Source organism: Octodon degus, unplaced genomic scaffold (assembly GCF_000260255.1).
Source record: "Octodon degus isolate 3935 unplaced genomic scaffold, OctDeg1.0 scaffold00045, whole genome shotgun sequence".
NCBI lineage: Eukaryota > Metazoa > Chordata > Mammalia > Rodentia > Octodontidae > Octodon > Octodon degus.
In genome coordinates this window covers 5,706,815-5,717,580 of record NW_004524621.1, presented here as the reverse complement: position 1 = coordinate 5,717,580, position 10,766 = coordinate 5,706,815, and the positions used below count along the sequence as shown (strand labels likewise).

General features: G+C 56.0%; 1 protein-coding gene across 1 annotated transcript in view; it reads right to left on the bottom strand.

Annotated features, from left to right (window-relative positions):
• Nucleotides 1-629: 629 nt before the first annotated feature.
• Nucleotides 630-10,766, bottom strand: part of Dnmt3l (DNA methyltransferase 3 like) — a 17,359-nt gene continuing 7,222 nt past the window's right edge. The window contains exons 2-15 of the mRNA XM_023716073.1: nt 10,170-10,196; nt 9,959-10,032; nt 9,679-9,803; nt 9,205-9,249; nt 8,810-8,889; nt 8,626-8,738; nt 8,141-8,312; nt 7,387-7,474; nt 6,076-6,164; nt 5,010-5,085; nt 4,531-4,670; nt 1,984-2,069; nt 1,834-1,836; nt 630-798 (exon numbers count right to left, since the gene is read on the bottom strand). Coding sequence (XP_023571841.1) covers nt 630-798; nt 1,834-1,836; nt 1,984-2,069; nt 4,531-4,670; nt 5,010-5,085; nt 6,076-6,164; nt 7,387-7,474; nt 8,141-8,312; nt 8,626-8,738; nt 8,810-8,889; nt 9,205-9,249; nt 9,679-9,803; nt 9,959-10,032; nt 10,170-10,196 — 1,287 coding nt within the window. The remainder of the gene's footprint in view (nt 799-1,833; nt 1,837-1,983; nt 2,070-4,530; nt 4,671-5,009; nt 5,086-6,075; nt 6,165-7,386; nt 7,475-8,140; nt 8,313-8,625; nt 8,739-8,809; nt 8,890-9,204; nt 9,250-9,678; nt 9,804-9,958; nt 10,033-10,169; nt 10,197-10,766) is intronic.

Below are 10,766 nucleotides of genomic sequence, written 5' to 3'. Positions count from 1 at the left end.
CCTCACTCTCAGGTGTAGCGCCCAGCTCATTGTGAGCCTGTTCACCTGGGCACTGGCCCTGACTCACTACGGAAGAATCCCTGTGGGACTCCTCTGGAGCACTGAGAAGCCAGCCTGTCACTGTTCCCTCATGGAACTGAACTGCCCAGGACTGCTAGGGATCCTGCTCTTGAAAGCACCCTCCCTTAACCCACAAGAGGAGGCCCTAATGCCACATGGCTTGTGGCTTTGCAAGGATATCTGCTCTTGGTTTGCTTGCTAAGGACAGAGTTGTGCTCTTTGACAGATCCAGGTGTTGTGTGTGGTGGTGAGAGGGGTGACGGATCTCAGCCATCAGCTGGCAGCTGCATGTGACGGCACTCAGGGACACTGCACTCCGCAGAAGAAAACACCAGGACAGGCCAAGAACCATCCTAAAATATGTGTATTTCTAACTTTTCATGAGAACACAGAACCCCTCCAGGAAGTACAACCCTGCTGGCCCTGAGGAGTAGGGGTGGGGCTCTGCACCCCTAGAAAGACTCAAAGCCAAACTTGGGAAAGATAAGAATCTACAGTGGAAAGACAACAACTTGAGGACAGTTTTCTTTGTTTTAGGAAAAGTCTCCCTGTTTTCACCATGAAACAACTCACTTATAAAGAGGAAGTGAATTCTGAGAAAAATATGAGAAATATTCTCTTAGCGGGAGAAAGCAGTTCTTCACGAGCGAGGCGGAGGCCCGGGTGCTGAGCTCTGTGTTCTGGGTGACGTGGGCCAGCAGGGACGCTTCCTCTTCGGGGGCCAGAGCTGAATGCCTGCTGCCAAAGAGGAGAAGGAAGAGGAGGAGGAGGATGTTGTTATGGGGGACAAGGCTACTCATCAGGCCAGGTCAAACCCCTGGGGCAGGGGTGACAGGTTGGCCCTCTGGGCAGTGGACAAGTGACCTCTGCACCTTCTGATTGCCTCAGGGAGTGTCCAGGGACAGGGCCTGGCAGGTGTCTTCATGGGAGGCCCAGGAGCTGCTGGGAGTGGATAGCAGCCACCAAGGCAGTGGGATACAAGGAGGACAGTGCAGGACATGGGCAGAGGTCATCAGAGCCTCAGTATGTCCCCCGTATTCCCAGGGACCAGGTAATTAAATAGCCTCATGGGGAGAGGACAAGGATCTGGCCCATGGCTTAATGGCCCCCCAAGGAAGTGGGTTTCAAACACAGTCTTTTGGACCCCTACAGTGCAGCCAGGCTCCCCCTGGATTGAGACCAGACATGCAGTGCCCACACCCTCTCCCAGGCAGCTAGGGGCGTCTGTGGCCACCTCAGGGATGACAGTAGTGTCTGAAGGCAGGGTCAACTCATGATGGACCTGCGCCCCAGTGAGGGCCAGGGTGCCCAAGCCTCTGCTGCCCCAGGGCTCCAAGCAGGCAGTGAAGTTGGGGCTCAGGGGCTGGGCCAGGCCTGAGAGGGACAACTGTGGCTGAGGACTGACAAAGGCAGTGTGCACAGGGACTCATGGTGACTGCAGGAGGAGTGGGCCTGGCTGCTCCATAGGCCGTGCTGAATGACAGCCCCACCTCCTCCTTTTCCACGCACCCACAGCCCACAGGTCCGTGAGGGGAGAGCATTGGGGGAGAGGGTGTCAGGTGTAAGGGAAGATGCCCTTGTGAAGACCTGCACCACCTATGTCTGGCAGCCCTGGGATGGCAGGGAGGGCCCTGCTGCCATGGCCAGGCAAGTCTCAGAACCCTGGGATTGGGCGGGAGGAGGGAAACAGTGTCCAGACTCAGAAAATGAAGCCCCTGGGGTATGTGTGGGTGTGAATGAGTATGAGTGGGTGTGTGCAGGGCTGTATGGAACCTGCTATCAATAGAAGATGGCCAGGGTCACTGTCCAGGACAGAGGTGAGCCCCTGGTGTAGGGCACTATGCCTTGGGGAGGCTGAGTAGACATGGGCAGAACCTGTCTGATGACTGGTGGTAGGAACAGTGTCCCCTCAGCCCCAGATACCTCCTCACAGCGGGAATGTTGCTCCACACACGCACGGCTCTGTGCAGGACCTGGCCTCGGACTTCTTGGAGTGTGGCAGGCTCCGTCTACCAGAAGGGGCTGTGCGTAAGCTGCCGGGCAGTCTCTGACCCTGATCTAGATCCCGACCCAAGTGGCACTGTTCATCTGTCACACTTTGTCCTGTTAGCCATCTCACAAGAGCGAAGCTGACTCACTGCTAGGTACCACCACACAGGTGGCTTTGATCCTGAGGCCAGTGACTCCCAGCTCCATGGCATGGGGTACTGTCTCCTACTCCGAGAGGAGTGCTCTCCCCACAGCAAGAGGCCCTGTCTCTAGAGTTGGTGCATGGCCCTAGGGAGGGGGGTTCACTGGCTGACAAGGGCTCCCCTGGGTAACCTTGGAGGGGAGGACAGGAGGAGACAGACCTTTCCCCATTGGGTTGGGACCTGAGGAAGGCAGAGGCTTGCAGGAGAAACTGAAGCAAGAGGCTGGACCCCCTCCCTGTGTCCTGACTGGTCCTGGGGCTGAGCTGGGAGTACAGAGCTGAGGCCGCAGAGGGCACTTGCTCTGCTGGGCTTTGGCCAGGAGGAGAGGCCCCAAGGTTTCCCTCTACATCACCTCTCACCCCACATGTGTGCTCGCCTGAGAGGGAAACTGCGTTTGCTGCCCTGTGCTGCCAGGCTGAGGACTGGGGAGTTGGGGGGACCCACAGCATGCCTCACAGAAGCAGGTTTCTGGTAGCGAATGGGGCTTAAAACAGCAACCCCAGCTGCCCTGACCAAAATGCAACAGTGGTTTTAGGGGCTGAGATTTCCCAAGGAGGAAGAACTGCAGACTCAGAAGAGAGCAAGACAGGCTCGAGGCCATGTTGCTCAGGTCTGTGAAGATGCTATTTAAGACAGAAGTGGAATGGATCACATTCTAGGAAAACAGGACCTAGGAAAACTGACCCTGAAAAAGACAAGCCTGTGATCACTTTCCACAGAAGATTCCAGAGCGCTGGGAGGATTGAGGATTTCCTATGATTTCATCCATTTCATATATTTTTATGAAGAATCAGGCTCACAGAAACCAAAAGCTGGTAACAGTCCCACAGCAGAGAATGCACACAGCCCTTCTGTGCCTGACAATGCAAACAATCTTAAGAGGAATCTGGCTCTTGGAGCTTAGTGAGGTGTTAAAAGAGTGACAGCCAGATGAATTCATGCAGACCTGTAATCCCTGCACTTTGGAAGGTGAAGCAGGAGGATCACAAAATCTGAGGCCAGTGACTGAGCCAGATTTTGTCTCAGAAAAAAAAAAAGTTAAATGATAGTAAAATACGATAAAACTGTCTGGGATGCCGCTCAGTGTGTGGGTTTTCTTCATGAGTGCAAGGATGGTTGCTACAAATCTATTTGCATATTGTATCTATTAACAGCTCTAAACAGGAAATTACCCAATTATCCTCCTAGACATGAACCTTAAACAAAACCCAACAGCTATTGTTGATGAAATATTTGAAGCCACAGGCATCAACCGGAACTTCCTCAACATACCAGACCACAAACTTGGGAAACGTGGAAGCACAGGGACCAAGAGCAGGAGAAGACACCTGCTACTGGGTGATGGTACACTTCCTTAGGGCCTGGCGCTTCCTCAAGGCAGGGACACCCAGGCAGAAGAGGACAACAGAGACGATGGTCTCTACAACAATTTGACCAAATACACAGAAAGCCTTCTGAAAACTCCTACACCCGATGAAGCAGTCCAATCAGGGAGCCCAAGCCACGTGAATGTAGGGGATTAATAGCTCCAGGTGTACAAATCTAAGCCAGTTAGATAACTGAACCAAAAAAAACACTCAGCAGGAAAAGCAGAGACACAAGCCCTGGGCCTGACTGGCAGAATCAGGACCAGCACTCGGGGTGCACCCACCGGGCTGGGACCAGACCCAGGACTGTTGGTGACATCCATGAGATCCTTGACACCCAAATGTGAGGCAAAGCCAGAAGAGGACAACAGGGCAGGGGGAGGAGGCAGGAGTGGGGCAGCAGAAAAATGGAGTGTCCACTTCGTCCCAGGATTCTAGCAGCCAGCAGGGAGCTGGAGTGGAGATGGGGTGCTCTCTAGGAGCAAGAGTGAGAGGAGCACTGGTCCCAGCCAGGGCATCAGAAGGAAAGTCCCCAGAGGTCCTTCTTCAGTGCTTTAAGTCCCTGCTGTATCTAGAGCCTCTGGGTGATCAGCCAATGCCCACAGCCACCCAACTGCAAGGCATGAGCGGACACCCCATGACCTCTTGCTTACTTGATTTGATTCTGAGACCCACCCAGTCAACATCCTGCCACTAACAGACCCCACCCTCTCTGCTCTGCAGCTGGCCAAGGCCCCCCATCCTTGGCATCCTCCTCTGGGACCCACTGGCGGTGGTGACCCTGGGCCATACCCTGGGGTACAGGAGTGTGTGACATGGGATGGTCTCCCAGGCAACTCAGACCAGCAGCACCAGCCTGGGACTTCATAAACCCTCCCAACATGAAGATGCCTGCCCCCACCCAGTGGCACCTCAAGGAAGCGGGCAGCGATGGCTTGGTCCTCTCTGGTCAGCAGCAGGTTGTCCACAAACATCCAGAAGAATGGCTTTGGGCTGCTGGGTGGGGGCCTCGCGTACTGCAGCAGCCGGTGGAACTGGAACAGGAACCATCCTGCAGGAGGCAGGTAACACACCGGGAGCTGTGTCAGGATGCATATGGGACACCTACTGCCCATGCTAGGGACACGAAACCCCAGGGAGACCAGGGGATGGGGCAGGCTAGGGCCTGGCAGGGCAGCCATGCCATCAGCCTTGCCTCTTGGACACCACACCAGAGCACTACCGCCCTCAAGCCACATGGGCACACAGGGTACCTGGTGGGGCAGGAATTGCTGGGTATCTATGCCAGGTGGCTAGGATTGTTTGAAATACACAGTGGGTAGAGCAGAGGTGGCAGGGTGGAGAGGAGACACCTTTGTGACCACAGTCCCTGACTCCATGCATGTCTTACCAGGAGGATGGTTACAGGCATGGCCCAGAGCAGGTGTCGAGCCATACACCAAGTCAAACGGGCCCCATCCCTCCACCTGTTGGGCATGGACAGTGAGCAGCATCCTCAGGTAGGGAGTATTGTCTCTGAAAGCCAGTGCGCCTTCTGCTCATGCTGTGTCAACAAATCCTGTAACCCCAGCACTGTGGTGGCTGAAGCAGGAGGATCATTATAACTTCGAGACCAACCTGAGCTACAAAGTTATTTCTGGAGCAGCCTGAACTGCATAGTGAGACCCTTTCCCAAAAAGACCAAAATAGACAAAATCAATCAATCAATCAATCAATCAATCAATCATGGTCACTGTCCAGGGGCAGGTGACAGTGCACAGAGGACAGCCACACCCAGGAAGCCTAAGGGGGAGGGGCAGAGCAGAGAACACCAGGCTCTCAGGGCAGGCCCAGAACAGTGCGCATCAAAGAGTTGGGAGGATACCTCTGAACTAGTCCTGGGAACTCTGCACGAGGCCCCCACTGGCCCAAAGGCTCTCCTGTGTCATCAGTTTTCTGGGAGCCAGTGGCCAGCATGCAGGGGTGGGCGTCGCAGGGGATGCTCTCTGCCTACCACCAACACCCCCATGTACCCGACCCTACTGGATCCCCCAGAGGCCACTAGCACTCATGAATCCCCCCAGACATCCCAGGCCCCAGTCAGGCACTGTCCCAGGGAGCGGCAGCCAGAGAGGTGGGGTCCCAATGAGCAGAGGAGGGTGAAGATGCCTGTTAACACTGCAGCTGTTTAGGACCAGATTCAGCATCTTCCTCTCAAGGGTGCTGTGGGCTTAGTCCCCCAGGGGGCAGTGCCCACTAGAGGTGGCAGAAACCGGTCCCTAGATTTTAGGGCCAAGCTCTGGCCCAGGACTGGACCACAGGAACCTGTGGGCCATGCTCACTGAGGGCCTATGCTGACAGCTGATCCCTGTGACCTAGGACCTCACACTGGTCTGGCCGGGACCAGGAGGTTTGTATCCAGCCACTGTTCACTCCCCACTTTCCCGTGTTCCCCAGGCTGAGCCTGGGCTGCTCACGTCTCTCCGCACGACATCTGTGACGTCCTCCAGGTGTCTCAGCCTCCCTGCCTGTGACCCGGCTTCCAGAAAACCCAAGTTTGTCAACTCTAGAGGGAGACAGCAGGAAGGCACAGCTGCTGTGGACTTGTACCCCGTGGGCCAGCAAAGGGCCATCTGGGAGCCAGCGAGCAAGCTGTGTGTCCTTAGAGGCAGGCAGAGTACTGAGGGCAGACCTTGCTGCCTGAGATAAAGTGAGCATAGTGAGATAAGTCAGACATGGTGTGCAGCCTGTCATGCCAGCAAAGGAGGCTGAGCAAAGAACCGTGAGCTCGAACCTGGCCTGGGAAACACGGTCGACTTGTGAAACCCTGTCTCAAAAAAAAAAAAAAAGAAAGAAAGAAAAGAAAAAAGGTACTCAATCCCCAGTACTGCCAAAAAAACCCCCTGAAGAAACAATACAAAAACAAAGCCACCAGCAAAGGTCCCCAAGAATTGCAAGTCCAGCAGGTTGTGGTGTGGTGTGACCAGGCATCTCAGGGCAGCAGTATGGTCACTGCTGGCCTCATGAGCCAGGTGGGTGATCCAGGGCAGGCTAGGCTCCTGCAGCCCTGTGTGGGCAGCAAGCTCATGAGCTGGCCAAGACTTGCTGTGTCTCAGTTGCCTATTCCTGATGTGGGGTGATACAAACACGGTCACTGTGCAGGTGCTGTGTGACACATGGCAAACAGAGTGGGACCCACTCTGTGGGACACAGAGGAGGGTGCGAGTTGGCTAGGGGCTCTGGTGTCTTTCCATCATTTCCAGGGGTTTGGGTGTGGTTTCCCAGGGCACTGCAGCCAGGCAAGACCGGAGAAACCACAAGTCTATGGTTTCCCAGACCACTGCAGCCACTGCGGGTCCTGGAGGGGCTGGGGGCCGAGCCGGGCTGCTCTCACTGTGGACTCCATGCCTGCGTTGTTGTTGTCCTCCCCCCCCCGCCCAGGAAGGATGCCTGCCCCATGCCCTCCACGGCTAGCTGCCTCTACCTCCCTCCTGTCCCTCTTCTTTCCCCTCCCCATGCTTGGGGGCTCCTATCTGAGCTCCAGTTTGCAGCCCCCTAGAGGCCTCTCTTTCCCTTTCCTCATCAGCTGGGGGATCAAGTGAATCAACTTCTTGCTGCCATGTTCCGTGCAAGGATCAGTCTCAGTTTAGGAGGTCACCACCTGAGATGGTTGGGGATGTGGTGGGCTCCTTTTCACTCCTCAATTCCCGATGCAGATGGTGGAGAGGCTGTGACACCCACCCTCTGCCCACTTCTTGTAGGAGGCTGCAGGTTGTCACTGCATTTACCTTGCTTAATGTCCCCAAACAGGGACAGCACCCGCAGTGGCTCTCTCTTCCACACAGGGACTGTTTTGTATATCTCCAGGGGACTTTCCTATGAAGAAAAAGAAGAGGAACGACCCAGGCATGGTGGTGCATGCCTGTCATCCCAGCACTCAGGAGGCAAAAGCGGAAGGATTGCTGTGAGTTCAAGGCCAGAGTGGGCTACACAGCAAGTCCCCATCTCAAGATAAGACAAAACAAAACAACCACTATTTCATGTGAAGTCCCCAGGCAGTGCACAACCCGGGGGTCTCCATCTGGTCACGAGGGTGGAGTGCAACCCTCACAGAGGGCTCCAGAAGACAGGGTGCTTCTGCTTCCTGAAAAGTGCCATGAGGACACCTGCACATAGCTGTCACGTGGGTCACATCTGCACCCAGACAATCCAGGAGGCAGGTGATGACTGTGTACCATCCAAGTGGACACAGCACTGGGGTGGCCAGGCCTGTGGAACCTGCACCTTGCTGGGCAGTGCTAAGACCCTCAGCAAGGAGAGCCTCATCAGGCACAGTGGCATGCACCTGCAATTACAGCATGTGGAAGGCTGAGGCAGGAGGACTGCTGTGAGCTCAGGCTATCCTGGGCTACACAGCAAGACTCTGATCACTATGCTAAATGGATATGGGGACTAGGCCATCCACGTAGAAGGCAGAAAGAGCCTCAGTCTGTCAAGTGTTGGGGAGGTCAGCACCCACAGTCACCCTCCCTGCATCCTCACCGCCTCAAGGTCATGGAAGGCCTTCAGCTGGCCTCGCCACTTTCGCCGCCGCCTCAGAAGCCCGCTGCCTGGGCAGGGCAGGCACAGGAAGCACACCCAGCTGTCCATGCTGTGTACCTTGTCCGAGGTCCCCGGGCCCACCAGCACATCCAGGCACTCGAAGCAGTAGCACCTAGGGTCAGCAGAGACTAAGTCACATGTACTGACCCCCCAATGCCAGCACCCTGGAGGCTGAGGCAGGAAGATGGCAGATTCCAGCCCCACCTGGGCAATTTAACAACTCTCAAAATTTAAACCTAAGTTTTTAAGGGCTAGAGTGGTTCAGCGCAAAGGCCTCGGGATCAACCCCCAGGGCCAGATGTTGGCGAAACGGTGCAGATGTGGTTCCCTGGAAGCCGCATTCTGGGCGCTGGGCTCTGGGAAAACCAAGGAGAGTGTTGTGGGGACAGAGCCTGGGAACCGGAAGGCAGATGGGGCGGCCTCACCGTGTGCACTCGGAGAGCTCGCAGATGAGCAGCACGTCCCCTGAGGCGCAGATGGAGCAGCAGGACTGGTACCCGTCCTCGTCATACAGGAACAGGGCCTCCAGGAACTTGTCCTGGGAAGGCAGAGGTGGGTTTCTGTCTTCTGCCCCTGGGCTGGAGGAGCCCTGCCTGGCTCCCAGCTTACCTTGCATGGGGCACACATCCCTCCCTCGAACAGGGGGTGCTGCGTGTGCACCTGGAGACTTCCACAGCAGAGGCAGACAGCTAAAGGACAAGGGGCAAAGCTGGGGCACAGGGTCGATTGAGGGCCTGAGGGGCAACTCAGATGTCTGCACGGTGTAGAGGGAAAGAAGCCCACAGAGTGGAGGACTCAAGAGTTACAAGGGTGAGGCTCAAGGCTGGGCACGGTGTGCACACCTGTGATCCCAGCACGCAGGAGGCTGAGACGGCAGGATTGCAGAGTGCTCGAGGATAACTTGGGCTACATAGTGAGTTCAGAGCCCACTTGAGCTACAGAGGGCCCTGTCTCAAAACACCAAGCCAAATAAGCAAAAAGATTGCAGGCCAGGGCCAGCTTACCTTCTATGTCCCGCCGGTGCACTGTGACTTCATAAGCCATGAGCTCTGGAGAAGGAGACAGGCAGCTCTTTCTCCCCGCTTCTACTTTGAACAAGGTGCCCCATGCGCATTTGGGAGTACCAGTTTGTCTTTTGTCTTTGTGTGCTGGGGATTCAATCCAGGCCTTCCCATGGAGCTACATCCCAGCCCTTTTAAGAATGTTTAATTTTTGAGACAAATCGTTAAATTGTTAAGCTGTCCAGGCTGGGCTCAAGCTTGTGATCCTTCTGCCTCAACTTCAGAGTACCACGAACTACTGTGCCTGGCACATGTGCCACCCTGAATCACCTGATCTCGCCTGATCTCAGAATCTAAGCTGTTGAGATTGGATTGGTGGCAGATAGGGCACAAGTTCATCTTTCTGTCTGCAGCCTGGATGCCATGCGACCTGTCCTGGCATGGGCCTGAGCCTGGTCGCTGGGGACGACCCCTTACCTCTGCCCTGCCTGCGTGCAGGGGGATGCAGGTGTTCATTGGAGCCCATCAGGATCATGTCTACACCATGCTCAGCCTCCAGGGCCAGCGCTGGGATGTGGGAAGAGCAAACAGGCAGGCTTGGCCTGGGTTTGGACCCCCAGACCCTATCTAGCCGTGCCTCCCTGTGAGTGGGGACACCTACCCTGTCCCCTGCCCCCCCATCCACCTCGGCCTCAGAACAGGCCAGTGGGGAGGACAGGACCCTGGGGCCTCACAGGGCACTGCCATTCACACTCACCTGGAGGGCAGGCAAGGCCAGGGTTTCGGCTGTCTAGGGCCATGGAGCCAGGGGACTGTGGCTTCCAGAGCCACCTGGGTGGCAATGGGGAGCACTGAAGAGCACGTGGGGGGTACTGAGGACCACGTGGGGTGTGGGCGGGACCAGGAGTGAGGGGCCAGAAACCCCATAAGCTGTAGCTGGGGGAGGGGCTCCAGTGGGCGGGACTCACAGGGGGCGGAGTTGTGATTGGAATGGTCTGGAAAAGGGGAGGTGGAGGCAGGGGAGCTCTGAGAGTGGGTGGACACCCAGGGCGGGGCCTAGGGCCTCTTTAGGGGGAGCCATAGAACTGGATGGGAGGGTGTGAGGGGCAGAGGGGGGACTGCTCAGGGCACTTTGGAGGTGGGGAGGGTTAGGGTGGGGAAAGAACATTCCAGCACTCGGGAGGCTGAGGCAGGAGAATTGTGAGTTTGAGGCCAGCCTGGGCTACATAGTGAATTCAAAGAGAGTGATTCCTGTCTCAAAAAAACAAAGCTGGGGCCGGGGTGATGGCTCAGTGGAATAAGCGCTTCCCTGGCAAGCGCAAGGGCCTGAGTTCAATCCCTGGTTCCGCCAAAAACAAAACAAAACAAAACAAGGGCCGAGGACTTAGCTCAGTAGAATAAGCACTTGCCTGGCAAGCTCAAGGGCCTGAGTTCAATCCCCAGTTCTGGAAAAAAAAAAAAAAAAAAAAAAAAGGGGGTATGGGCATGGGGGAGTCGGGTGGGGTGGGGGAGGGCTTGGAGTGAGAACATGTGGGCGTGGGCTTTGGACACAGTACTTATGGGAG